At 47.8% G+C, this 24,389-nt stretch overlaps 2 protein-coding genes across 2 annotated transcripts; both read right to left on the bottom strand.

Moving 5' to 3' along the window:
- Positions 1-5,089: 5,089 nt before the first annotated feature.
- On the bottom strand, positions 5,090-6,784 carry LOC147693406 (uncharacterized). The gene has a single exon (XM_086933214.1). The coding sequence runs from the start codon at positions 6,782-6,784 to the stop codon at positions 5,090-5,092; it is 1,695 nt and encodes a 564-aa protein (XP_086789340.1).
- Positions 6,785-6,817: 33 nt separating this feature from the next.
- Positions 6,818-12,957, bottom strand: LOC147693407 (uncharacterized). Its single transcript, XM_086935968.1, has 2 exons — positions 11,795-12,957; positions 6,818-6,878 (listed from the first exon to the last, which is right to left on the bottom strand). Exons 1-2 carry the CDS (start codon positions 12,955-12,957, stop codon positions 6,818-6,820), a joined length of 1,224 nt encoding a protein of 407 aa, XP_086792094.1.
- Positions 12,958-24,389: the final 11,432 nt, after the last annotated feature.

Raw genomic sequence — 24,389 nt, forward strand, 5'->3', positions numbered from 1 at the left:
TGCTTCAGCTGAAGTGTAAGGCAGGGAGTGCTATTTGCTGTAGACTGGAGGCAGGCAGACAGCTAAACAAGCCTTCTTGCCAGGGTACCTGTTTACCTGAAAGACATGTAAATGTGAACAATGGTTCAATCTGCAAATGTAAAGGGAGCTCGGCTGCAAGTATTGGTTTTAATTAATGGAATCACCTGACACTTTATGATGACACAGATTTAATATTTTTTGAGTGGTTTTGGAAAGGAGTTACCAACTGGACTGTGAAGTGTGTGATTTTTAATGGTCCACAAGAGAGGCCCCTGTACCACAAGGGCTGCAGGGATCTGTTTTACACCACTTGTAATCTTCACTGCTCCAGCCACAATTCAATTCTGCGGCTTTCTGGTTACAGACACAGACCTCTAATAGAGGTTTCATTAAGTACGGTAATGCATTTCCAATTGATTAACTTAACTTGCATTTACTTTACATTTAGGCTGTGTGATACTTTATATGTACATACCTGAAGGTTAAAGACTTTAAAAAGTCACTGAATATTATGTAGTTTTAGCCACCCTTGTGAGGCAGCCCCACACTTACTAACACCTCCCCCATTGTGCACAGCATCCCACTTTTGCTAATGCACTTCGACCTCTGATTGGAATCCACTTTTGATGACTGCCAGTAAGGCATTAGAAAGGAGACACTGGAATGGCACTATGTAGAGCATTGTTGTAAGCACATCCTATGGGCTATAAAGCTTCCATCATGTTACTGGTATCAGTAGCTTACAGTCATCTTAGAGCTTGTCCCATTCACTGGTTCAAATGTATGTATGAATTGTATATTTGTAAAGCGCACTGTGAACAAAATGATATCCCAGTCGAAGCTAGACCACTTAGAGAAGGCATGAAACAGGATAAGTCTAAGAACTTTAGCCTGATTGTTAGTGAGGGAAGAATCAGGTTTTCAAAGATTTTCAAAACTTCAGCAGGTCAGTTTGAGATCGTAGTGAGGCTGGCAGTTAGTTCCATAACTGACCCGCTTTTACCGCAAAGGCACGTCCTCTTTGTCAGAGTTTGTTGAATCTGTGTTCTTGGACATAGTTACATGTAGCTGATCAGAGGGGTATGCCAGGGGCATATTTTCATTGTCTGGCTTGTAAAGGTTTTGGTCCTTTGTTATGTAGTGCCTTATAAATGATGAAGAGTGATTTAAATATAATCCTCTGTTTAATAGGCAGCCAGTGGGAATCTTTAAGGACATCTGAGGCAGAAGATTGTCTGGGTCTGTTCAGTGTAAGTTTTGCTGTAACTATCTGGATGCGTTCCGTTTTCTTTAGTAAATGAATGTGAATCCGTATTTGTAAAGCGTGCTAAGGTGGGATTTTTTTTTTTTGGAAACCTTTATTGTGCAACAAAGCTTACAGGTACGGGCCCACAACCATGCAGGCCGGCCGCGAAACAAACAGTAGCACATAAGGCGAAATCAAAACAGCTCAACAGTCCCTGAAACGAGGAGCAGCAATTATCCAGAGCATCACATATCGGAGAAAAATGGGACCACTGAGTACAGGATAAGTGAGGTTAATTTTAAAAGTTATAGGTAAGAAGGATCAGACGCAGTCACTTCATCGAAAACACATGGCGGGCAATGATCCCAGCGAGTCAGCAACAAACCGGGCAATAATTAGGGGATCATCAGAAGAACTCGAGGATAAGAGCAAATAGTACAATACAGACTGGTCAATACCCGCCCCATAAACGTGGAACACCCTGACTGAAGGTAGTGGAGAGGCCGCCAGCCGAAACAATAAGCAGCGCTACACCTAACCACCAAGCTGACCCAAAGGAAAAAGGAAAAGGCAAGAAGAATCAAGAGAGAAAGGAGAAAAATAAGGCCCATAGAACCAAGACGAAACAAAAGACCCACCCCCAAACCCCCCACCCAGCACGCATGCAGAGGCTACGGCCTACCACCCCCCTAGCAGTGTGCCTGTCGCCCAAAACCGAGTCCCGAAATATAGACTCAGAGAAGAGAAAAGGGAAAGGAAAAAGAAGAAAGGGGAAGGGAGAAAAAGGGAACTAAGAACTAATGGGAGAGGAGACATGCAATCAAAATGATCTGCTCCCATCCCCCACCTGTGTACAATTTGAACCTACGAGAAGAAAAAGTCGCTACAGAGTCAAATACAGAAACATAATGAGGAAGCAATCATACTTGTACAATCGAAAGTACGCCATTGATCCATGCACGAAGGAGTAGTCCGCCAGTGTAAATTAACTCAACCCTGTCCCTGTCTGTCCAGGCCCATAGACACGGAGTGCACATAGCACCATAAGCGGACGAGCCAGAAGAGAAAAGCAAGAACTCCAGGCCACACCACACGGCACCAGTCATGATGGCCTCGGATCGGACCAGCACGAAAAAGCAACAGTAACAGCAGGCACCATGAGCAACGTCCCGTTGACCAAGTAGGGGCACTCGATCCGCCAGGACAGACATCAGATCCCGACTCAACAGGGCAAGTCAAACAAGCACCGGGAGTAACGGCAAGGCGGGCCCGTATGAACCCCGGCCGGAGTCCCTCCGTCATTTCCACTCCTCGGAAGCGCTCTCGACAGAGCAGAGCAACGGGCACCCAGACCTCCAGACAAGCGACGGCCGTAATCTCATCAACCTCCGGGAAGGTCCGTGCAGCAAAGTAGAGCGGTTGGTCCGCATACGTGGGGGGCGGCTCAGCGAGCCCGTCAAGAAAGTTATCGTCCGGCCTGGCGGTATTCAACACCATGGACTCACGCCAGGAATCAAGGCAGCGAGGACGTCGCCAATTGTAGGATCACCCCTACAGTATTCAGCAAACGTGCCGTGCGGCCGGCCAGTGTCCCCGTCGACAACGGGTCTAAGATACAGGGCGCCGGCCGCCATCTTGTCAGCACGGCGGGGCCACTATACACTCCAGACCCGATCCAGTTGCCAGCGGGGTTCAGCGAGAGCCAGCCGGGGACAGTCAACGGCACCAGTGATGCAGGGAGGCGGGCCACCAAGACATTGGAGGTAGCCGGCGCTTCTGGCCCGTGAGCGCCGGCCACCGAGTCCGGGCGGAGGGTTTCAAAATGGCCGGTCGGGAGACAAAGGGGAGACGCGTCTCCCATGCAGTCAACCCCCGTCCGTGGGATGCGGCACCCCGCCACCAGGTCCCACCAGGCCCCGGGACCACCCAGCCGGGCCCGATCAGTCGCCACCGGTCCAACCGCACAGCGGCCTCCACGGTCGACCCCTCTCCTCCACCAGGGCCGGCGCAGGAACTTCGTTCCAGTCGGGGAGCCGCAGGCAAGTCCGGGCCCGCCCTCCTCGCGGGCTCCGAAGCAAACAAGGGCCCAACTCAGGAACCACAGCACCCAGGAGCATCCAGAGCATATGGTAAGAATCAGCAGTCTGTCATGTTTCCATATTTCCACGAATAAATCTTCTCGGGGCAGGATACGGCACAGGATTAATAAAACAGGCGAGAAGGTCGACGGAGCCGAGCTACAACGCGGCCATCACGGTCGCGAGCTTGGCTCCTCCTAAGGTGGGATTTTTGATCTCTTATCTGATCGCTATAGATCTAGATCCCAACTCAGGTCGACTGAACCTTTGTTACCTGTCATAGAGTAAATAGCAATCCACTACTAGGTTAATCAGTTTAAGGCTTGCACAACTCTGAAGAACCACTTACTCCGAATAAGTTTTAACGTTTTATTATAAAGCCAAAGCTAACTGGAGATACAAACATCTCAATATAAGGTTCAAAAGATACACAGGCACTAATACAAACATAAATTGTCCAAATGCTCTTAGGCGACAAAAGAATATCACCAAAACTAATTAAAAAATCATCAAGTTGGCAAGAATGGACACAAGTTGTAACTCGTGCGGCATTTACAAAAGGAAAGAAAACCAGATTAGACTGTCCCTACACTAGACTAAGTGACATCCCTACTTAACAAGATCTTAACCTAAAAATGTGTCAGCTGTGGTGACTTCCAAAGAAGATCACTCACTTTCCCTTAGCCTTTGTTGTAAATCTGTGCACCGCAGTTAAGCTATCTGCCTACCCATCGGCTCTCTTAGGTTCCTCAGGCCATCTGCTCTACCTCCACCCAGGGGTGCTGTCCCTAATACAAAATCACAATTACAGTTGAAACGCCCCTCAGAGACGCCCCTCACGTACACCCCTCACGTGGTGTCGGTTCTGGCTTTTTCCGTGCTGATACTCCTCTGGGCTCCTTGTTAGCGTTGACCTTGCTTCTCAGGCTCTTCTCCGGCAGGACGGTACCCCCCAGGAAATTCCTGAAGCCTCCTCCAGGCCTGTGCCTGTCTCCAAGAACAGAGCTCTATTCATCACTCTCTTGATTGGAACCCCCTCGCACCTGCAAACAGACACCCATGAAGTGGGCCCCAAATTCCGGCCTCCAACTTATCTCCTAAGTCGTAAAACTTCAAGCTTAGTTCACAATTTATGCTTAACACGACCTGATTCTAATGAGCACATGCAGATCTAAAGAAACGGCCTTATCTCTTCAGGCCTGCTAGAATTACATGAAACGAGCCTGTGCACTCTATGAACCTTTATTTCTTAACCTAAAAGTATTCTAACTTATTACACACTCTGGTTATAAGGAGCACTTCTATAAAACATACATTTTCATTCTATGATCAATAATACTTTGAATTATAACAACATTAATCCATATCATGTGAAATTGTAAAGGCACATTTCTTTCTTCTGCAAACTGCCATGAGGCCTACACATTTCTACGTTTAGCAACCTTACATTCCCCTCTGCAATGGCCACATAACATGGAGTTTGATAGCATTCTAACATTTCTAGACATTACTACATTAGCCTTTCACATGGATATGCGCACTCTGTATTAATAAAACACTATTATATATATGCATTCTATAAATTCGACACTCTTACATGTTTCGTTAACTAACCTGGTGCAACCTGCTTATGATTATGGTGCACCTCTACATTTTACTTGATTTGCGCTCTCTCAGTTCCCCCCTTTGATGACATTTAGGGGTCATCACCATCCCAACACTATTCCTGAGAGTATGAATTGAATCAAACAGAACTTTTTGCAATGCTCCCTCGCTTCATCATCTCTAGAGCCCTCAGACTCCTGTACTGGTTATCCTGCATCGCAGCTAACCTCTGCTCCTGCTCTCTCATGGATCTTTGCAATCTATTGGATCTGTACCATTGATACAGCCGTACCAATCCCCACAATGTGACTACACAGATCACTATGATGATGATAGGTTTCAATATGTACCAAATGAAACTCTTCCCTAGGTTGGCAAACCAACCTCCAACTTTACCCATTCCATGACCCACTTTTTCCCACACATTCACCCTTGTCAGATCTTCGATCTCCTGATGAATTTCAGTGATGTTCTGTATATTTTTCTCAAGAGGTTTTGAATTGTCTGGAATGTAAGTGCAACATTCCTGGACCTTCAAAGCCTTACAGACTCCGCCCTCTTTGGCTAACAGGACATCTAAAGCAAGACGGTTTTGAAGAACCATTGCCCTTATCGATTGCATCTCTCCCTCCACCAGCATAAGTGATCTAGCAGTGCTGGCAGACAACCTATCTACAACTGTCGCCAATCTTCTAATCTTGATATCGTTCAGTATTATCCCTAAAAGAGGGAACACAGCACCAAATACATCTCCAACTACCTCAACATCGCTTATATCCCTTCTTCCTCTGGCTTGAGTTCTTCCCTCTATGATTTCTAGATCCTTAGCATGGTATATTTTGGGGAAGACAATTGCTAAATAACATGATCCATACCAATTATCAGGTAGTTTCACGTATGCATTTCTTCCACAGACAAAATATACATTCGGGATCACCTGCATCCCCTTCAAGAAATCCTTTGTGTAGTATTCTATTTGGAAAGCATGTTCACAACTTACTTCCCCCACAAACACATTCTCATAGTAGGTTTTACCCCTGTATATACATAGCTTCCATTTTTGTGTTCGATCTAAAGCTATTGGACCATTACTACCCTTCCTTTTGTGTGACTTTTCCTCCTCTGTCCAATCTGTTTTCCATTGGCCTGAAGCCTTTAGGATCTTCTGCCTCCTGTATCGATCATCCACCTGCCCTATAAACTTTTTCTCAATTTCTGACACTTTGCAAGTCAAATTATTTTTCCGGGCATATGAAGTATCTAGCGTATTCCAAGGAATGAAGAATTTCTTTAATCTATCTTCACTCTTATAGTAGTCCCATTTATTCATGTGCTTGTAGTTCGGTACTTCTGGTAAAACAGCGTCAAAATTTGAAAAGTAATACTCAAAGCTATCTCGTCCATAAAATATGCTGAGCAACAAACTACATGTTATTCCATAAGTCAATGGAAGATGATGGTACTTAATACCTTCGTCTACAGAGGCTGGCAACTGCATACAGACGTAGCAGTCCTTTGCCTCCATAGCATCAATGTACTCATACAGTAATTTAGCATATGCATTTGACTTGAAATTTCCTTGTGATTCATCTACGTGCAACCTACGAATTTCTGCTGCTAGCAAAGCTTTATCTTTCGCTGCATTTTCCCCCTTTTTACCAGCAGTAGTAGGTTTCGGTGTCACTTCAACTTTTGCTTCTTTTGTTGCCTTTTCTTCATTTTCATGTCCCACTATATATGATACAGTAACTACTAAAACTATAAGAACAACTACTCCCACTATAAGTGTGCCTACTATGCATTTTGCTCTGCGGTTCGGGTTGCCGGCCTCCATGATCTCAAGATAGTGTAGTTCTATTTTTCTGTCTCAACACAAAGTCTCTTTTCTTATTCGATCTTTTCGAACCACACATGGAAGCTGATAAACCCTTTTGCAAGTTCAGTCTTTTGAATTACAGCAACAGACAACCCTAGCCCTTCTCCTTCCACTAAATGGAAAAGTCCCTAAATTTCTTCTTCTTCCACTTGGCGCTAGGTTATCTTCTCAATCTTGTTTATTTACAAAGTCTTTAATTGTCTACGATCAAGCGTGTTCCAGCTGCTCTAATCACGTATTCTAAAATTTCTAAGCGAAGAATGATCTCCTCGAGTGCTGGAATCGTTGGACCAAAAGTCGGAAATTGTACTCTGTTTAAAACCAGTTCTCTTATCCTGCTCAGATATGGAGGATTGGGAACAGTGAGTGTCAGCAACCCTTCGATCTCAAGTCCAGGTACCAACAGCACCACTTCCAACGTTATGATGGGGTCAGTACTGGTCACTGTCACTTCCCTCACCCTCCCGGACTTCCGTGCACCAGACATCTGCTGCTAGGTAGGTCCACTCAGGAGTGGCGTATCTTCTGCAGGGCACTCACACCCTCCTTGATCTTCTTGGACCCTCCTGTTCTTGATTCTGCGCACCTTCGTCCAGATCTGAATCTTCCGATATAGGAGCAAGAGTTCTCTCTGGAGTTTGCTTCAAGCTCAGCCTCTTCTTCCTTTCAGGCCAACTAGCTTCTCCACGTCTTGTTCTCCTATTTCTTGTCCTCACACTCGGTTCTTGATCGCTTGTGACTTGATCAGTGTCTGAGCCGTATTCACAGCAACTTTCTCCTTCTGTGGCAACTTCAGTTTCACTGTCGCCTTGTCTTCCTTCCGAAAATTCTTCTGAAGCACTCCCAGCTTCCTCCGACACCCCCACAGCTTGACTGATCCCCTCTAGTGGTTCACCGTCCACTGTTGGATTTTCATATGTGAGAGGAGCTGTTTCTTCTAGGGGTGCTGGAACTCTTCGAGTATGGGAGGCATGTATCCAATTTGGCAGCCCTCCACACTTGACAGCAGTATTCGTTGTCAGGATCACTTGATAGGGCCCCCTCCAGCGCACGTCTAGGCAGTTCTTCCGGACATGCTTCTTCACCAGCACCCAATCACCAGGGCACAGGTCGTGACATACGTCTCTGGAAGATGGAATTTCAGCAGCATGCACCTGAAGAGACACAGAATGAATGACATCAGAAAGTCCCTTGCAATAATCCAGGATCAGATCATCTGTGATATTTAACAAAGCTGTAGTTGGAACAGATGGAAGCCTCATTGCCCTCCCCATTAGAACCTCATGTGGGGAGAGACCTGTTCTCCTGTCTGGTGTGCTACGTATACTCATGAGTACCAATGGCAGGGCATCAGGCCAGCTTAAGGAGGTTGACAAACACACTTCGGCCATTCGGGATTTTATCGTGCCGTTTATCTGTTCCACAATCCCTGAAGCCTCTGGTCGATAGCTACAGTGCAACTTCTGATCAATATTTAATGCAGAACATAGCATCTTCACAACTTCACTGTTGAAATGTGTCCCTCTATCTGATTCCAAAGAGGTCGGCACCCCGAACCGTGGTATCAGCTCTCTAAGCAACAACTTTGCTACTGTGAGTGTGTCGCACCTACGTGTAGGGTATGCCTCGACCCATCTGGAAAATATGCATACAACCACCAGAACATACCTGAGGCGGTTGCATTTTGGCATCTCAATAAAGTCTAATTGCATTCTATTGAAAGGCCCCCCAGACCTCCCAATGTGACTCAATGTTACTGGTGTCCTTTTTCCCACGTTCAATTGTTGACACGTGACGCACCTCTGACACACTGCTTCTGCGGCTACTCTAAACTTGGGGTTATACCACGTTTGCCTAAATACCCGCAGCATGGCATCTCTTCCTAGGTGTACTGGACCATGAATTTGCCTTGCCATTGGACTTACTAATTCATTTGGTAATACTGCCCTTCCGTCTGCTGAAACCCACAAATCCATTTCACCTTTTACACAACCTGCGGTTTCCCATGCCTTTTTCCCAAAATCTGCACAGTAGCGAGCAACCTCATCAGCATACCTGTTTCCTTGGGACACAAAATCGGTACCTTTGGTGTGGGCTACGCATTTAACAATGGCAATAGCTGCCGGGCCTTGTAATGCTTCTAACAATAGTCGCACAAACTCTCCATTTCAAATAGGCGAACCTGAGGAGGTCATGTAACCTCTCTGAGACCACAATTGCCCAAAGTCATGAACTACACCGAAACCATATTGGCTATCAGTGTAAATGGTGACTCGAATTTTGCTACCTGCTAAACAGGCACGTGTCAATGCAATAATTTCAGCTACCTGAGCGGAGTGTACTCCTTCCAGGCAAGCGGCTTCCACAATCCCAGTAATGGTGCAAACAGCATAAGCTGCTCTCAACTGACCAGTATTGTCTCTTACACATGAGCCATCAACAAAGAAAATTTCATCAGGGTCAGTCAACGGCTCATCCACAATATCTGGTCTTGGCTTGGTGCATAGTTCAGTCACATCAAGGCAATCGTGATCTTCACATTCTTCATCTTCTATATCATTAGGAAGTGGCATCAAAGTAGCAGGATTCAAAACAGAGCACCTCTTAAGGGTCACGTTCTCTGCAGCAAGGATAACTTGCTCATAGCGCGTGAGCCTATTATTGGTCAAGTGCTGTGTCTTGGTCCTGGTCATTAACAGTTCTACAGAATGAGGTACATACACCACTAACTGATGTCCCATCACTATCGCTTCGCACCTTTCAATGCTGACACCCGTTGCAGCAACGGATTTGAGACATCCGGGCAACGCTGCGGCTACTGGGTCTAAAGTAGCCGAAAAATATGCAACTGGTCTACGGGCATTTCCATGAATTTGTGCTAGGACTGACAAAGCACAACCTTCTCTTTCGCAACAGTAAAGTAAAAATGGTTTTTCGTAATCTGGCATTCCCAAAGCCGGAGCACGACACAGGTCCTCTCTCAGCTGTAGGAACGACATCAAACAATCTTTGTCCCATGGTACCGGATCACTCACCTCCTTGTGCGTCAGTTTTTGTAAAGGTTTTGCTTTCAGGGAAAAGTTAGCTATCCACTGTCGGCAATAATCAACCATTCCTAAGAACATCCTAACCTCTCTTTGTGTCATGGGCGAATTCATCTTCATGATCGCCTCTATCCTGTCTGGTGACACCTTCCGCTTTCCTTTTTCAATTCGGTGACCCAAGTACTGTACTTCTGTCAGACAGTACTGCAATTTGCTCGGAGACACCTTATGTCCATTTTCAGCCAAATGGTTCAGCAAGGCGATGGTGTCTATTTTACAAGCCTCTTCTGTTCCTGACGCAACAAGTAGGTCGTCTATGTACTGAACTAGAACCGAGTCCTGTGGCAGTACTAGACTTTCAAGGTTTTTCTTCAGTAGCTGGTTGAAAATCGATGGGCTTTCTGTATACCCCTGTGGGATACGACACCATGTTAACACGCGATTTTCCATCTTAAATGCGAAAAGATACTGGCTCTCCTCATCTAATGGGATTGAAAAGAAAGCCTGGCAAAGATCTATCACTGTGAACCACTCAGCTTGGAATGGTATCTGAAACAATATCACTGATGGATTCGGTACCACTGGACAACATGAAACAACTATGTTATTAATCTTTCTGAGATCCTGCACTATTCTAAATTTTCCGCTAGGTTTCTGCAAACCCATAATCGGGGAGTTGCATGGACTACCCACAATTTCCTTCAGTATTCCCTGCTTAATCATGGAGTCGATCACGGGTTTTATTCCTGCAATCGTCTTCGGGGTCAATTTGTATTGTGGCGTTCTTGGATAATCAACATTTGGTTTTATCATGATTTTCACTGGTTCTACTCCTTTAATCAGTCCTATCTCTTCTCCAGTGAAATCCCATACTTCAGGTGACACAGTGTTCCTTAAGTCCCAAGGAAGCTCTTCCACCGTCAGGGTAGGATACAGTTCTACGCATACTCTTGAATTTGCAACTTTAAAGGTGGCATCATCATCGTTAGTCTGTACCTCTACTCCCTGAGGCATGCAGTATATGGTGCAATTTAGTTTGCACAATAAGTCTCTTCCTAACAGACACACGGGGCTAGAATCACATACTACAAACTGATGCTCATTGCTGTAGTTTCCTATTCTCACTAGCACTGGTTCCGTCAAAGGGTTAGTCATTCTCCTATTTGCGACTCCTACCACTTGAATTGTTTCCCCCGACATTGGCAGACCTGGAACCACGGCTGATCTCAAAGTTGATCGAGTAGCTCCGGTATCTACTAAAAATGTCGTAGGGCACCCGGCCACTTCAGCCTCAACAAACGGTCCTCTTTGTTCCACCTCTAGAACTGCCCCGAGGGTGCAGTCCTCCTCTCTACTCACACGCCGTCCAGTCAGTGGATCAATGTAGTAACACTCTTCTCCTCCTACTAACGGAGGCATTTGTCTATGGACCTTTCCCCCTGTCGCAATCCTTGGTGGTTGAGGGAACTGAGCCCGAGGGGCCAAAGTCCCCCCTTTGACCACCTTACTCTTTGGTACCGTCACCACTTGAGCTGGAACGGTCTGAATTTCCTCCTCCTCTACCTCCAATTCTCCATTTTCAGGGTTATAGGGACACTCGCGTTTCCAATCTCCCACCTGGTGACACTGGTGACACTTTGTCGTCTTTTTCAATGTAGCAAAGTCTATTCTAGGTCTCGGATTATCCTCGTTGTCCCTATTCTGACTGTTCGATCTCCTTCCCATCGTCCCTGTTCCCTGTTGCTGCTGTCCACCCTTTCCAGCCGACTGCATCTGAACCATCATCAACTTCTCCTTAAGTTTCTTTGCTTTAGAATCTATTTCATCACTGCAATATCTTGCGTATCTCAAAATTTCATCCAATGGTTTGTTTTGCCAACAAATTAAATGTTGCTGAATCATCAAGCAAATATCAGGCCTCAACCCCAAAACGAACTTCGATACAAACTGTCCTATGTCTTTGGGATCCATTACATCTAATCCACTGTATTGTTTGAACGTTTTCAGCAATCGCTCATAAAATTCATGGACTGTCTCCTTGGGTTCCTGTCTGGTTCGGTCTATTTTTACCCAATCTATATCTTGCGGTGGCACCTTGTCTTTCAGCCATGTCATCACCCTTTCGTATTTTGCCATTACTGTTTCTGACGGTCCATTAGCACGAGCATCTCTTTCTGGTTCTGCTGTGGGCCATTCGACACTAACCTTGCATGCTATCCACAAGTCTCCTGGGACCACAATGTCAAATAAGGTGTTCAAATCAACCCACAGTACCTTGGAGATTTTTACAAACCTCTCTACCTGTTTGTACCACTCCACTGGATTCTCCCTTAGCTTTGGAAATGAATATGTAAACGCAGCCAAATCTCCCCTACTCCAGGGCACATGTACATAATTCCCATTCGCTATTTCTCGCAAAGGGAAGGCCTCTATTCGCAGGGGCCTTCCCTCTGGGGACATCCCAATCGCACTTCGCCTAACAGTCCCTTTCTTGGACCATCTTTCTTCCCATTTATCCAGATCTCTCCATGCTCTTATTCCTGTGATCAGTTCCCTTATGTGTGTTTTCAATCCAGTTGTCCTCCTCTCATCTAGGTCCTGATCTGAATATTGCAACCTATGGTTACCCTGCAATGCCTTTGTTCTCGACAAGTCTACCATATACTTGTCTGCCAGTTCAGACAGTTTCTCATGAGTTGCTCTTGCCTTTCGAGTAATATCCTTAGCTATAAACAGCAGCTCATCTTGTTCGTACATGTCAATTCTCTCTAAAGGCAACGCACCATCTATTATCTCATCCAGGTAAGATTTTAAACTGGTCACGTCGAGCCTTCTTGCCTTTATCACAGCTTTCAGTGTGTTATCTCTAGGGAGTCCATTTACGTCTCTCCCATCGCAGCTCTGAGTCCTGCGTCTGGGCTCAGGCGTGTTATGGGGAGTCCTCCCATGTTCCCACCTCTCCAGGTCCCATGCAGTTCCATCCTCTGTTGGTGTGTGGTGAAACACTGCTCTATTCCCCATAGTCCCACACTGCCCATTCTGCTGGGTTCCTCTAGGCGCATGGTAAGACACTCCATTATTTCCCATGCTTTCGCAATTTCCCTGCTGTCTATTATCACTCAACACATGGTAAGGCCCTTCGCAGCTCCCCATGTTCCCGCGATCCCGCTCCTGTGCGTTATCGCCAGGTGCATGGTGAGTGCACTTAAAGCTATCCCTGTACTCTTGCGTCCTTCTGTCTCCCTCACTGTGAATGAGACGAGACATCCCTCCACACCCTGTACTTCTACCTTCTTGTTCCTGCTTACTTCCACCGTGGGTATGACGGGTACCTCCTCTACTCTCTTGACTCTTCCCGTCCCACTCCTGACCGCTTTCGCTAGCCCCGCAGTGAGACAATGTCCCATTGCCGCGACTTCCCCATTCTGCTTCCGCTCTTGACCTGTCACTCTGTGTTTCTATGGCAGCATCCCTTTCCCTCAAATCAGCCCTTAACTCCTTAAAGGATTTTGGCCGTGGTCCTCTCAGATCCATCGGTCCTCTCTGACCCCCCTGTTCTGTTATGGGATCCACTGCTGAACCCAATGGGGTGCTCCGTTCTCTCGGTCCTGGCAATTGCCTCCAGGCAATTGTCATGTTGCTCCTCCTTTCCATTTCAGCCCTTTCTCTGTCTAGCCATATCTGTTCCTCCTCTCGCACCTTCTCTGGGTTATAAATCGATACTATGGGACCTATGGTAACGGGTACTTGAAGAGCATCTGGCAATCTATGAGACTCAACACACTCCGTTTCTGGCACCTTCTGCACCACAAACCTTCCAACCACTCTCTGTACTGGACTAGGTTGAGGTGTTTTTTCACCTTTGGTAGGTTCCCAATCTGTCATAGGGAGGGATCTGTTCTCCCCTATGCCCATCCTATCTTCCCTTGGGAGCTCCATACCTTCAATCTCTCTGTTGTGCGGAGGCGGTCTATCTATCAACAACCGATTTATTAGGCTATCCTCTGACTCACTCTCATCGTCTTCCTCTGGGGTTCTCTTTTCTCCTGTAACCTCTATCGCTGGATACAACTTATCCACTTCAATAGTCTGTACCCTCCATTTCTTGGCTTCTGCATCCCATTTGGCGTCTTGTACTGCTCTTACCGATCGTCTCACTCTTTCTTGACGCCTGTTCTGATTTCTGTCGTGCGCCGCTCTAATCCACGCATTAAGGGCTTCAAACTGTGTTGGTCTAGGCAAAGGTCTCAATGAAGACATAACTGCTTTTAGCTGGTGCAACACTTCTAATCTAAACGTTCCGTATTTTGGAAAGGTCAGTTCTTCGTTCCCTTCTGTAATCTTACTCCAAGTAGCAAGCCACAGTATAGTATGCAACCCAACATTCATAGCCATATAATGAGCTGGTGTACCCTCTGGCGGGGCCTCTTCCCCGTAATCAGATTCTCTTCTGTTTCTCTTAAAGATCCCTCTCAAGCATTTAAAACACTTCATGATCAAAATCTACTATTTTCCCCTATTTCCTTGCGTTCGTTTGCTTCCTGATGACAATCCACCAATCCCAGCGCGGCTTTCGCTAACCGGCCTATCACAGCGCGGCTTCACACCAACCGGCCTATCACAGCGCGGTTCGCGTCAACCGGCCTATCCCAGCGCGGCTTCACACCAACCGACCTATCACAGCGCGGCTCTCTCTGACGTCACTCGTCTCCCCTTCGCAGCAGTTCCCCTCCTTTCTCAGCTCGTCTCTCGGTCATGCATGCGTCCCATTCATACTCTGAAAAATGATTACTTCGACCAAGCGATCACTTTCCTTGACTGTACGTCCACAGTCTAACTGTAATTGTCACCTTAACTGACGAAATTTCTTTCCGTGTACGTCCAGACAATCGCCTTAACTGATAGGTTACTTACACACAGTAACTTCCGACCCGCGTCCGTTACTCATACACTCACTCTTGAGTTCCCCCTATCACGGTCCTGCGGGCAATCAATGGTACCTCATGACCCCCTTTACAATGGTCGAATATTACTCTGGATGTCCGATACACCCGAACCACTTAAGCGCTTCTCTGAACTTAAGATTTTTACCAGGTTGCGCACGCTCACAACCCTCTCTCAATCACACTACAGGCATTCAACTCCGCATGACATTACAATACAGATACAACACAAAACACCGCAATCTGACAACGCATGACCCTTGTTATACTCACTCTCGACCGACTCTGCTGCTTTTCTCTCACACCGCCAGCACCTTCTTCGGCAAGCGATTCTTCTGCTGCACATCTCTCGATCTCTAGGGGCCTCGGGGTAATCTTAAACTAGTCTAGATCACCTTCCTCAAGAAGGTAACCATCCTACTTCTGCTACCAACTGCTAAGGTGGGATTTTTGATCTCTTATCTGATCGCTATAGATCTAGATCCCAACTCAGGTCGAATGAACCTTTGTTACCTGTCATAGAGTAAAAAGCAATCCACTACTAGGTTAATCAGTTTAAGGCTTGCACAACTCTGAAGAACCACTTACTCCGAATAAGTTTTAAAGTTTTATTATAAAGCCAAAGATAACTGGAGATACAAACATCTGAATATAAGGTTCAAAAGATACACAGGCACTAATACAAACATAAATTGTCCAAATGCTCTTAGGCGACAAAAGAATATCACCAAAACTAATTCAAAAATGATCAAGTTGGCAAGAATGGACACAAGTTGTAACTCGTGCGGCATTTACAAAAGGAAAGAAAACCAGATTAGACTGTCCCTACACTAGACTAAGTGACATCCCTACTTAACAAGATCTTAACCTAAAAAGGTGTCAGCTGTGGTGACTTCCAAAGAAGATCACTCACTTTCCCTTAGCCTTTGTTGTAAATCTGTGCACCGCAGTTAAGCTATCTGCCTACCCATCCGCTCTCTTAGGTTCCTCAGGCCATCTGCTCTACCTCCACAGAGGGGTGCTGTCCCTAATACAAAATCACAATTACAGTTGAAACGCCCCTCAGAGACGCCCCTCACGTACACCCCTCACGTGGTGTCGGTTCTGGCTTTTTCCATGCTGATACTCCTCTGGGCTCCTTGTTAGCGTTGACCTTGCTTCTCAGGCTCTTCTCCGGCAGGACGGTACCCCCCAGGAAATTCCTGAAGCCTCCTCCAGGCCTGTGCCTGTCTCCAAGAACAGAGCTCTATTCATCACTCTCTTGATTGGAACCCCCTCGCACCTGCAAACAGACACCCATGAAGTGGGCCCCAAATTCCGGCCTCCAACTTATTTCCTAAGTCGTAAAACTTCAAGCTTAGTTCACAATTTATGCTTAACACGACCTGATTCTAACGAGCACATGCAGATCTAAAGAAACGGCCTTATCTCTTCAGGCCTGCTAGAATTACATGAAACGAGCCTGTGCACTCTATGAACCTTTATTTCTTAACCTAAAAGTATTCTAACTTATTACACACTCTGGTTATAAGGAGCACTGCTATAAAACATACATTTTCATTCTATGATCAATAATACTTTGAATTATAACAACATTAATCCATATCATGTGAAATTGTAAAGGCACATTTCTTTCTTCTGCAAACTGCCATGAGGCCTACACATGTCTACGTTTAGCAACCTTACATTCCCCTCTGCAATGGCCACATAACATGGAGTTTGATAGCATTCTAACATTTCTAGACATTACTACATTAGCCTTTCACACTGATATGCGCACTCTGTATTAATCAAACACTATTATATATATATGCATTCTATAAATTCGACACTCTTACATGTTTCTTTAACTAACCTGGTGCAACCTGCTTATGATTATGGTGCACCTCTACATTTTACTTGATTTGCGCTCTCTCAAGCGCAAACTACTCACCCTCACGGGGCTCAAGGCGCTGGGGGACATTGTGGAAATTAAGTGAGTTATTGCCCACAGCCAAATTGTGGAAAAACAGTAGGGCTGACGGCCTGTTTCAAGATTGCCCGGCGTTAACCGCCTCTATACCATTCTGGTTACCAAACAAAGAGACAGGCGCTGGAGACTGGAAGGCAGGAAACAGAAGTTTTTATTCCGACGGAGCAGAACACATCAGATCAGACAACAAGGTATCGTCTCGAGGTGCTCTCCCAGCCTCTCTGAGACCTGGCCTCTTATACCCTGGTTTATGGCATGTGACCACTCTTTATTACAATCAAGACATTGTGAAGTAAGGAAAAAGACATCCCCGTAATCCTCGTGTCAATCCCACCCCACATGCATCCACAATAGAGGTCCTCAACCTGCTGATAAGAGGAGGGGGCTATCACGCAGCTGAGTGTTCCGCCTATTCTTAGGATGTGTGCGCCTGATCGTATCCTAGGGGGTGGGGAGGCCATGATCAATAGTGGGTCCTTTGAAGAGGAGTGACTCCACACAAATGGAGTGCAATAAACTGCATCTTCCGGCTAGGTGAAGGTCTGGGACCTCGTGCGGCCAGTCGGATCCAGAGAAAAAGGGTCATCAAAGGAGAAGTATTCATAAGGGAATCGTCTAAGTGGACAAACAAGCATGGAGGGAGAGCTTATCAACAGAGGGGTATTCATGAAAGGAGAGGAGGTGTTGGTCAGGCGCGGGCGCGACTCCCAAGGACAGGGTCATGCGGACTTGTGTATGTGAGGGAGGGGGCAGCTAGGGTGCGCGGAGGATGCTCGCAGGGTCAGGGGAGCGCGCTGGTGATCGATCGTGAACAGGGAGACCATGGTACCCAAAATGGCTGCCGTGCAGGTTATGCGTGGGTGACAAGCTGGCGCAGATGATGTTCAGTTCGTAAACTCAAAATTCCACAGTCCTCCCTTTTAACATGTCTCGCCAACTTGTCAGTTCGGATTTATCCCCATAAGGCCACGTATTTCTACCTCATAGAGGGGGCTCATGCGCTCATTTCTGAAGTCCAAAGTCTTTGGGCACACACAGTTAGAGACAAGTGCGCACAAGGATGGCAGGCATTGAATACCTAAACAACACCCACATAGTATCACAACAGGTATCAATACAAAGGAAAGCAACTTCCAACCCCAGCCCTTCAAAGTGTCCCAAAACCAGCTCCCAAGCAACCATCCTTCTTGTTCTTGGTGAACCTCCGAGGAGAGTCTGTGGAGGTGTTCAATTGCTTTGTAGACTGAGGGTGAATTATCTGGCACATAGGTGCAACAGCTAGATCCGATGATGCGGCATGCTCCTCCTCGATCGGCTAGAACCACATCTAGAACGAGGCGGTTTTGAAGGGCCACAAGGCGGACCGCCTGAAGCTCCGCCGTGTTGTTAGCGAGGATGCCAGCCGTGATGTTGATCGTTGTTTCTACTGCCTGGGTCAGGTGTCGGATAGCGCGGCTGTTTGCCTTTGGGCCCCACAGAGGAACAAGTCCCTTTGCTGCATCCAGGAACTGTGCTCCAGTGGAGTCGGCTTGTCCAATGTCATTCGCGCGCCTCTGCCGGTGATGGTTAGCAGGGGCGACATACGTGGGAGGGAGAACGAAGGCGATGTAGCAAGTACCCTTCCAACCTTTCAGGAGCCAGGTGTAAGCTTTGGTGCCACAAACAAAGTACATATTTGGAGAAGCAACAAAGGAAGGGGGATCAACTGAGTCCAATGTTCTGGTGATGCGGCAGGAACTGTAACCCACCAGCCGTGTTCCCTGGCCTTCGAGACACACAAGACCTGTGACATTGATAACAGACAGAGCCACAGTCAGGGTGGTGGCAGTTTGTCTTTGCAGGTGAGAGAAGGTGGGTCTAGCCGGATTGTGGAGCACTTGCACTTCAACACGTTCTTTGGCTGGGATGTTCTTAAGGAAGGTGGCACCCGAGGGCACGGGACACAGGGGAGCAGAGGTCCTTCCGGTGCTGTTCAGCCAAAACTCAGAGTAGAAGTGCGACACTGTCTGGCTGGAAGTGGCGTTATCCTTGTGGCTCTCTTGCATGAGGATCAACCAGGCGAGGCAGGAGCCGTGAACTGAGAAAGGAGAAGGGATGAAAGGGATTGAGTGTCCAGTGGCGTGCGGGAGCAACCCGCAGATCCAGCAGTTCGTGGCATTTGCAGCAAGGTTGTGTTGGTGCAACAGTTGCACGAAGGAATTGTTCCAGAACTCCCTGCGCCTTTCTCGGAGCTGAGGTGACAGGGAGATTAGGTGATGCTCTCTTGTAGGGGTTGGCTGAGCAGTGGGCAGCAATACCTGACGGGCGGGTGTGCTTTCCTCCAGGATCCAGAAGGAGGTCATGAGGAGGAGGCAAAAGAGGAAGACAACGAAGAAGGCGATTGTCTTTGATTTGTGCAGATTGTCAGTCTTTGGGTTCCTGTAGCGGGTATTTCCGGTTGCTTCCATCATCTTCTTATCTGGCGCTTCCATCATCTTCTTGTCTGGCGCTTCCATCATCTTCAAGGTGCTCTGTAGTGGGCAGAACCACAGACTTCGTTTAGCTTCTCTCCCGGTAACCCTTGGTTGTGTTTAGGTCACCGTTCTGAGATTTAACTTAGTCCGTGGCCTACTTAGCCGAAGCTCCCTCCTTTCGACGCAGGAAATACCCTTCTCTGGATGGCACAGTGGGATCAGAGAATTTTGCAAGTTCAAGTGCCTCAGTACCAGGATAACAGTCCAGTGCTGGCCGGTCTTTGTTCAGGAGCTCTTCTTGGGTGTTGACGTTATCTGTCGTGGCCAGGGTCGAGGAGACCTTCCTGCAGTGGTGTGCGTGCAGCCAGTGCCGCTTCCCCTCCACTCGAAGCGCCGTCCGGGTGGTGATCAGCACTTGCCAGGGGCCCGTCCACCGGGGTTCCAGACTCTTGGCCCGCTGAAAGTTTCGGACTAGTACATAGTTCCCCGGTTGGATGTCGTGGCCTGGGCCCCTGGAAGCATCGGGGATGGCCTGCTGCACCTGTTGATGAATTACAGACAACGTTTTAGTTAACTTGCACAAATAATCAGACAGTAGGACGTCCGGGACGTCATGAATGGAGGTTGGTTTGGGGGCAGTCCAGAGGTTCATCGGTCGCCCGAATACAACCTCGTAGGGGGTCAAATGGTGTTTGGTGGGAGTGGAGCGCATCGACAGCAAAGCCAGTGGGAGGGCATCTGGCCACTTAAGTCCGGTGGTGGCCACTATTTTTGACAATTTCAACTTCAATGTGGCATTATGTCGCTCCACCAGACCGGCGGATTGGGGGTGGAAGACCGCATGAAACCTTTGCTTCACCCCCAACCCTTTTAAGATTAGTTGGATAACCTCAGCTATGAAGTGGGGGCCATTGTCGCTCCATAAAATTCGACAAAGGCCATAGCGAGGGAAAAATTCTTTCAGTAGTACTTTGGCAGTAGTCATGGCGGTGTTGTCACGGGTTGGATAGGCCTCGACCCATTTGCTGAAGGCACATACAATGACTAGTACATACTTCAAGCCTTGACATCTCTCCAGCTGGATGTAATCCATCTGGAGGACCTCAAAGGGGTGATCGGGGATCCCAAACCCTCCCCGGGGTACCACAGTTCCTTTCCTGGGGTTGTGTAGCAGACAGATAAGGCACTGCTGGACTAGGCGTCTGGCTGAGTCGGGGATTTTGTCGTTGTGCCAGACTTTGGAAATGAGTTCAATCATGGGTGCAGATCCTATGTGTGCGGGGGAATAAGCCATAGTCAGTATGGGGATCAGGTATGAGTCAGGCAGCAACCATTTGTTTGCATCTTTTGTCCGCCAGCAGCCCTCATCGTCCTTCAAACCCACCCTTGCCCACTCGGTCAGTTTGTGAGGGGTGCTGGCCGACTGGATGTCTCTAATCATTTCCCTTGCGTCAGTCCATTTCTCTGCTTGTGACCTGGTCACATACATGCGTGTCACCGTCCTATTCTCAGCTGTGGTTCGTGCAGTGATGTCGGCCAGTGCGTTCCCTTGTCCGACTAAGTCTGTCACCTTCTTGTGTGCCTGGCATTTGATCACTGCTAGTCGTTTGGGGAGGAGAACTGCTTCAATCAGGGCAGAACCAGATCTCCGTGAAAGATGGGGGTGCCGTGGGACATCAGGAATCCCCTTTCCCTCCACAGGAGCCCAAAATGGTGAACCACCCCGAAGGCATACTGGCTGTCTGTATATACGTTCGCGGTGGTTCCTGTGGCTATGATGCATGCTCGTGTGAGGGCTATCAGCTCTGCTGCCTGGGCAGATCGTTGTGTGATGCGGGCTGTCTCAACTACTGTTCGGGCTGTCGTTACTGCGTAGGCAGCTGAAGTGGTGCCATCTGGGAGTTTGAAGCATGAGCCGTCTACCCATAGCTCTCCATCAGGGTCTGTAAAAGCAGTGTCTCGGAGGTCAACTCTACTCCTAGTTTGTTCGTCCGTGAGGGTCACACAGTCATGTATGGGAGGCACGTCGGGGTCATTTTCAGGCAGGGGTAACAGTGTGGCAGGATTCAAAGTCGTGCATCTCTTTAGTGTGATGTGGGGTGCAAGTAGCGTCAATTCGTACCCTGTCAGTCGTGCGCTAGTCAGGTGTTGAGTCTTGGTTTGGTTCAAAAGGGTGTCGACCGCATGGGGTACTAATACGGTGAGGGAGTTTGAAAGTACGATTCCCTCGCTCTGACGGATAGAGACAGCAGCGGCAGCTACTGCTCGAAGGCAGGCAGGCAAAGCTCTGGCTACAGGATCAAGAGTGGCAGAGAAGTAGGCACAAGGGCGCTGCTTAGGACCAATAGATTGAGTTAGGACAGACAATGCACACCCCTCCCTTTCGTGGGTGAAGAGGGAGAAGGGTTTGGAGTAATCCGGGGTTCCCAGAACGGGTGCTGAACAGAGGGCATCCCGTAACTCCTTAAAGGATGCTTGACACTCAGGGGTCCAAGGGAGCGGGAAGGGGGCATCTTTGGTCAACAAGGCAAGTAGGGGTTTTACAATGAGGCCGAAATTTGGTAACCATTGTCTGCAAAAAGAGGTAAGGCCAACCAAAGAGCGGACTTGCTTTTGTGTTTTTGGGATGGGGGTGTCTAGGATGGTTTGGATTCGATCGGGCGTAAGTTTCCTCCCTTCTTTGGACAGGAGATGGCCTAGGTATGTCACTTGTGGCTGGCAGAACTGTAATTTCTTTTTGGAGACTTTGTGGCCATTTTCTGCGAGAAAGTGTAGGAGTTGGACAGTGGCTGTGATTGCAAGTGGGGTGGTGTCGGCCGCCAAAAGGATATCATCGACATATTGGATCAACACCACTCCATCTGGTAGCTGGACAGCGTCCAGCTGTCTTTTGAGGGCCTGGCTGTAAATACTGGGACTTTCAGTGTACCCCTGGGGAGCTCTACAAAATCGGTACGAGCGGTATTTTAGGGTGAAGCCGAAGAGATAACGGCTGTCTGGATGGATGGGGATAGAGAAAAACGCATTTTTGAGATCAATAACAGTGAAGGTGGTGGCAGTGGACGGGATGAGGGTCAGAATGGTGGTGATGTCTGAGACTACGGGGTATTGGGGTACAACCACTTTGTTAATCTCTCGCAGGTCGATGATGAAGCGGTACGCTTTCTCATCTCCCTCGCCTTGCTTCTTAACAATGGGTAGGATAGGGCTGTTGCAGACATTGCTAACCACTTTTTCGACCACTCCTGCATCTTCCAGAGACTGAATGATCGCTACCAGTGCCTTCTCGCCCTCGGGCGATATCCGATACTGTGGGAGTTTCGGGAGCATGGCGTCCTGTCTTACAGTTATGTGTATGGGGTCAATCATCATTCGTCCCACATCGGAGTCATTTTTGGCCCATAGGTACGGAGGCAGGGTGTCGAGCAAGGACAGGTCAGCGTCAGTTATGGAGCACATGTGTCGTGCGGGGCAGGATTTGGGCATGCCTGGGTTGTCGTACAGGATGACTCGGACTCCATCTGGGGAACACCTGATAGTAGCTCGAAAATGCTTCAGTAAATCAATGCCCATAATGGCGTCAGGGGAGTTGGAGGATAGCAAAAATGTTGTGTCAGTGGTGTTGCTTTCTAGGTCAAAGGTGACAGGCACGGACAGGCGGTTAGTGGAGGGCGTCCCATCGAAACCTATCGATGTAATGTGTGAGCCAGACAAGGGTGCCCTTGGAATCAGTCGTTTCGATAACACACTACGTGTCGCCCCAGTGTCTACCAAAAATGGAGACTCTGTACCCAGGCCCTTAGCAGTGACATAAGGACCTTGCTGGTCAACACAGAGCTCGACTGGATCCCTCCCTTGCCCCTGGCAGTCCTATGCAAAATCGGGGGCATTCTCACCGTCGGATAGTTGATACTGGTTCTGTCGGGGACGGTCAAATGTGTTTGATCTCCCTGGTCGGTCATTGTTGGTGTCGTTCGTGTACCCTCGTCCTTGTCCCCTATTTCTCGGCCCACCCGCTACGTCCTTGGGGTCCCTATTTCTGTTCATCTCTAACAGAACCGGACACTGGGATTTCCAATGGCCGAATCCTTTGCAGAAGGCACATTGGTCCTCGCTAATGTCTCTACGTCCAATGTGGGGTGTTGGGGAGTGGTCTTTGGGAGGTGGATTTCTAGGGGTGGTCGATTGGTAGTTCCCCCTGTGGGGTTCCCGTCCGACCGCTATACCTTGTATCTGAGCTATCATCACCCTTTCTTTCAAATCTTTCTTCTTTTTCTCGGATGCCCTATCACTCTCATTCTTCTGGTGCTCGTAATACTGAGCCATCTGAAGGATAGCTGCGGGTTTGGAGGCCCCCCAACTACTCTCACTCGTCTGCAGCTTTTGGGAGACCTCTTGTGACAGGCTCTTTACATAATTTTGTACAAACAGGTGTTGTCCGGTTGCGGTGGTCATGTCTTGGCCACTGTAGTCGGAGAACACTGTCTCGAATCGGGAGAAGTATTCTGATACATCTTCCTGGGGTTTCTGATGACAGGCTGTGACTACCGACCAATCTACCTTTTTCTCTGGGATCAGTGTCTTTAACTTCTGAACTAATTTGTCTGGGAGTTCTAATATGTCTTTTACTGGTTTCCTTCCGGGCTCTCGCTGTCTATCTAGATCACTGAGTTGCTTCCAGGTATGTCCGAACAGATCCGTGTGGTCAGCCTTCCGGATTTGCTTCCACACGTCAGCTGGCAGGCATAACCCGAAAAACAAGTCAATGTCCGCTAAAGTCATTATCGTCGAACCCAAGGCTGTGAATGCTGTCGGGTTCTTTCTTAAATCAGGCAGAGTTTGTCTAAAAGTTAAGATATCTTGTCGGTCCCATGGTTGGTAAACCCAATTGTACACAACCCTCCCCTTTACATCTGCGTGGTTAATATCATCGTTTGTTCCCTGACCACGTGGCGGAATCCAGTAAGGGGCCGCCTCCTGATGGGCATCATAGTGTTAGCTACTTCTACTGAGGTTGTTTCAGGGACTGTAACCTTGGCTTCTGGTTTCTGTTCCGTGAGGTGGCGGAAGACCTCAAGCATTTGCATGAAGAGCTCCGTCGCATCACATTCAGTCCCATCTCCAACATCAATCTTCCTATACAGCGTTGTC

This window comes from Lissotriton vulgaris, chromosome 8 (assembly GCF_964263255.1).
Source record: "Lissotriton vulgaris chromosome 8, aLisVul1.2, whole genome shotgun sequence".
In the NCBI taxonomy this organism is placed as follows: domain Eukaryota; kingdom Metazoa; phylum Chordata; class Amphibia; order Caudata; family Salamandridae; genus Lissotriton; species Lissotriton vulgaris.

Bases quoted from the DNA above. Each gene is read 5' to 3' on its own strand.
- LOC147693407 (XM_086935968.1), bottom strand. From the start codon at position 12,957: ATGGGAAATAATGGAGTGTCTTACCATGCGCCTAGAGGAACCCAGCAG. The intron at 6,879-11,794 runs GTTGAGGCCTGA...AACTTGCAAAAG, and splicing joins GTATCGAAGTTCGTTTTGGG to GGTTTATCAGCTTCCATGTG.
- LOC147693406 (XM_086933214.1), bottom strand. From the start codon at position 6,784: ATGGAGGCCGGCAACCCGAACCGCAGAGCAAAATGCATAGTAGGCACA.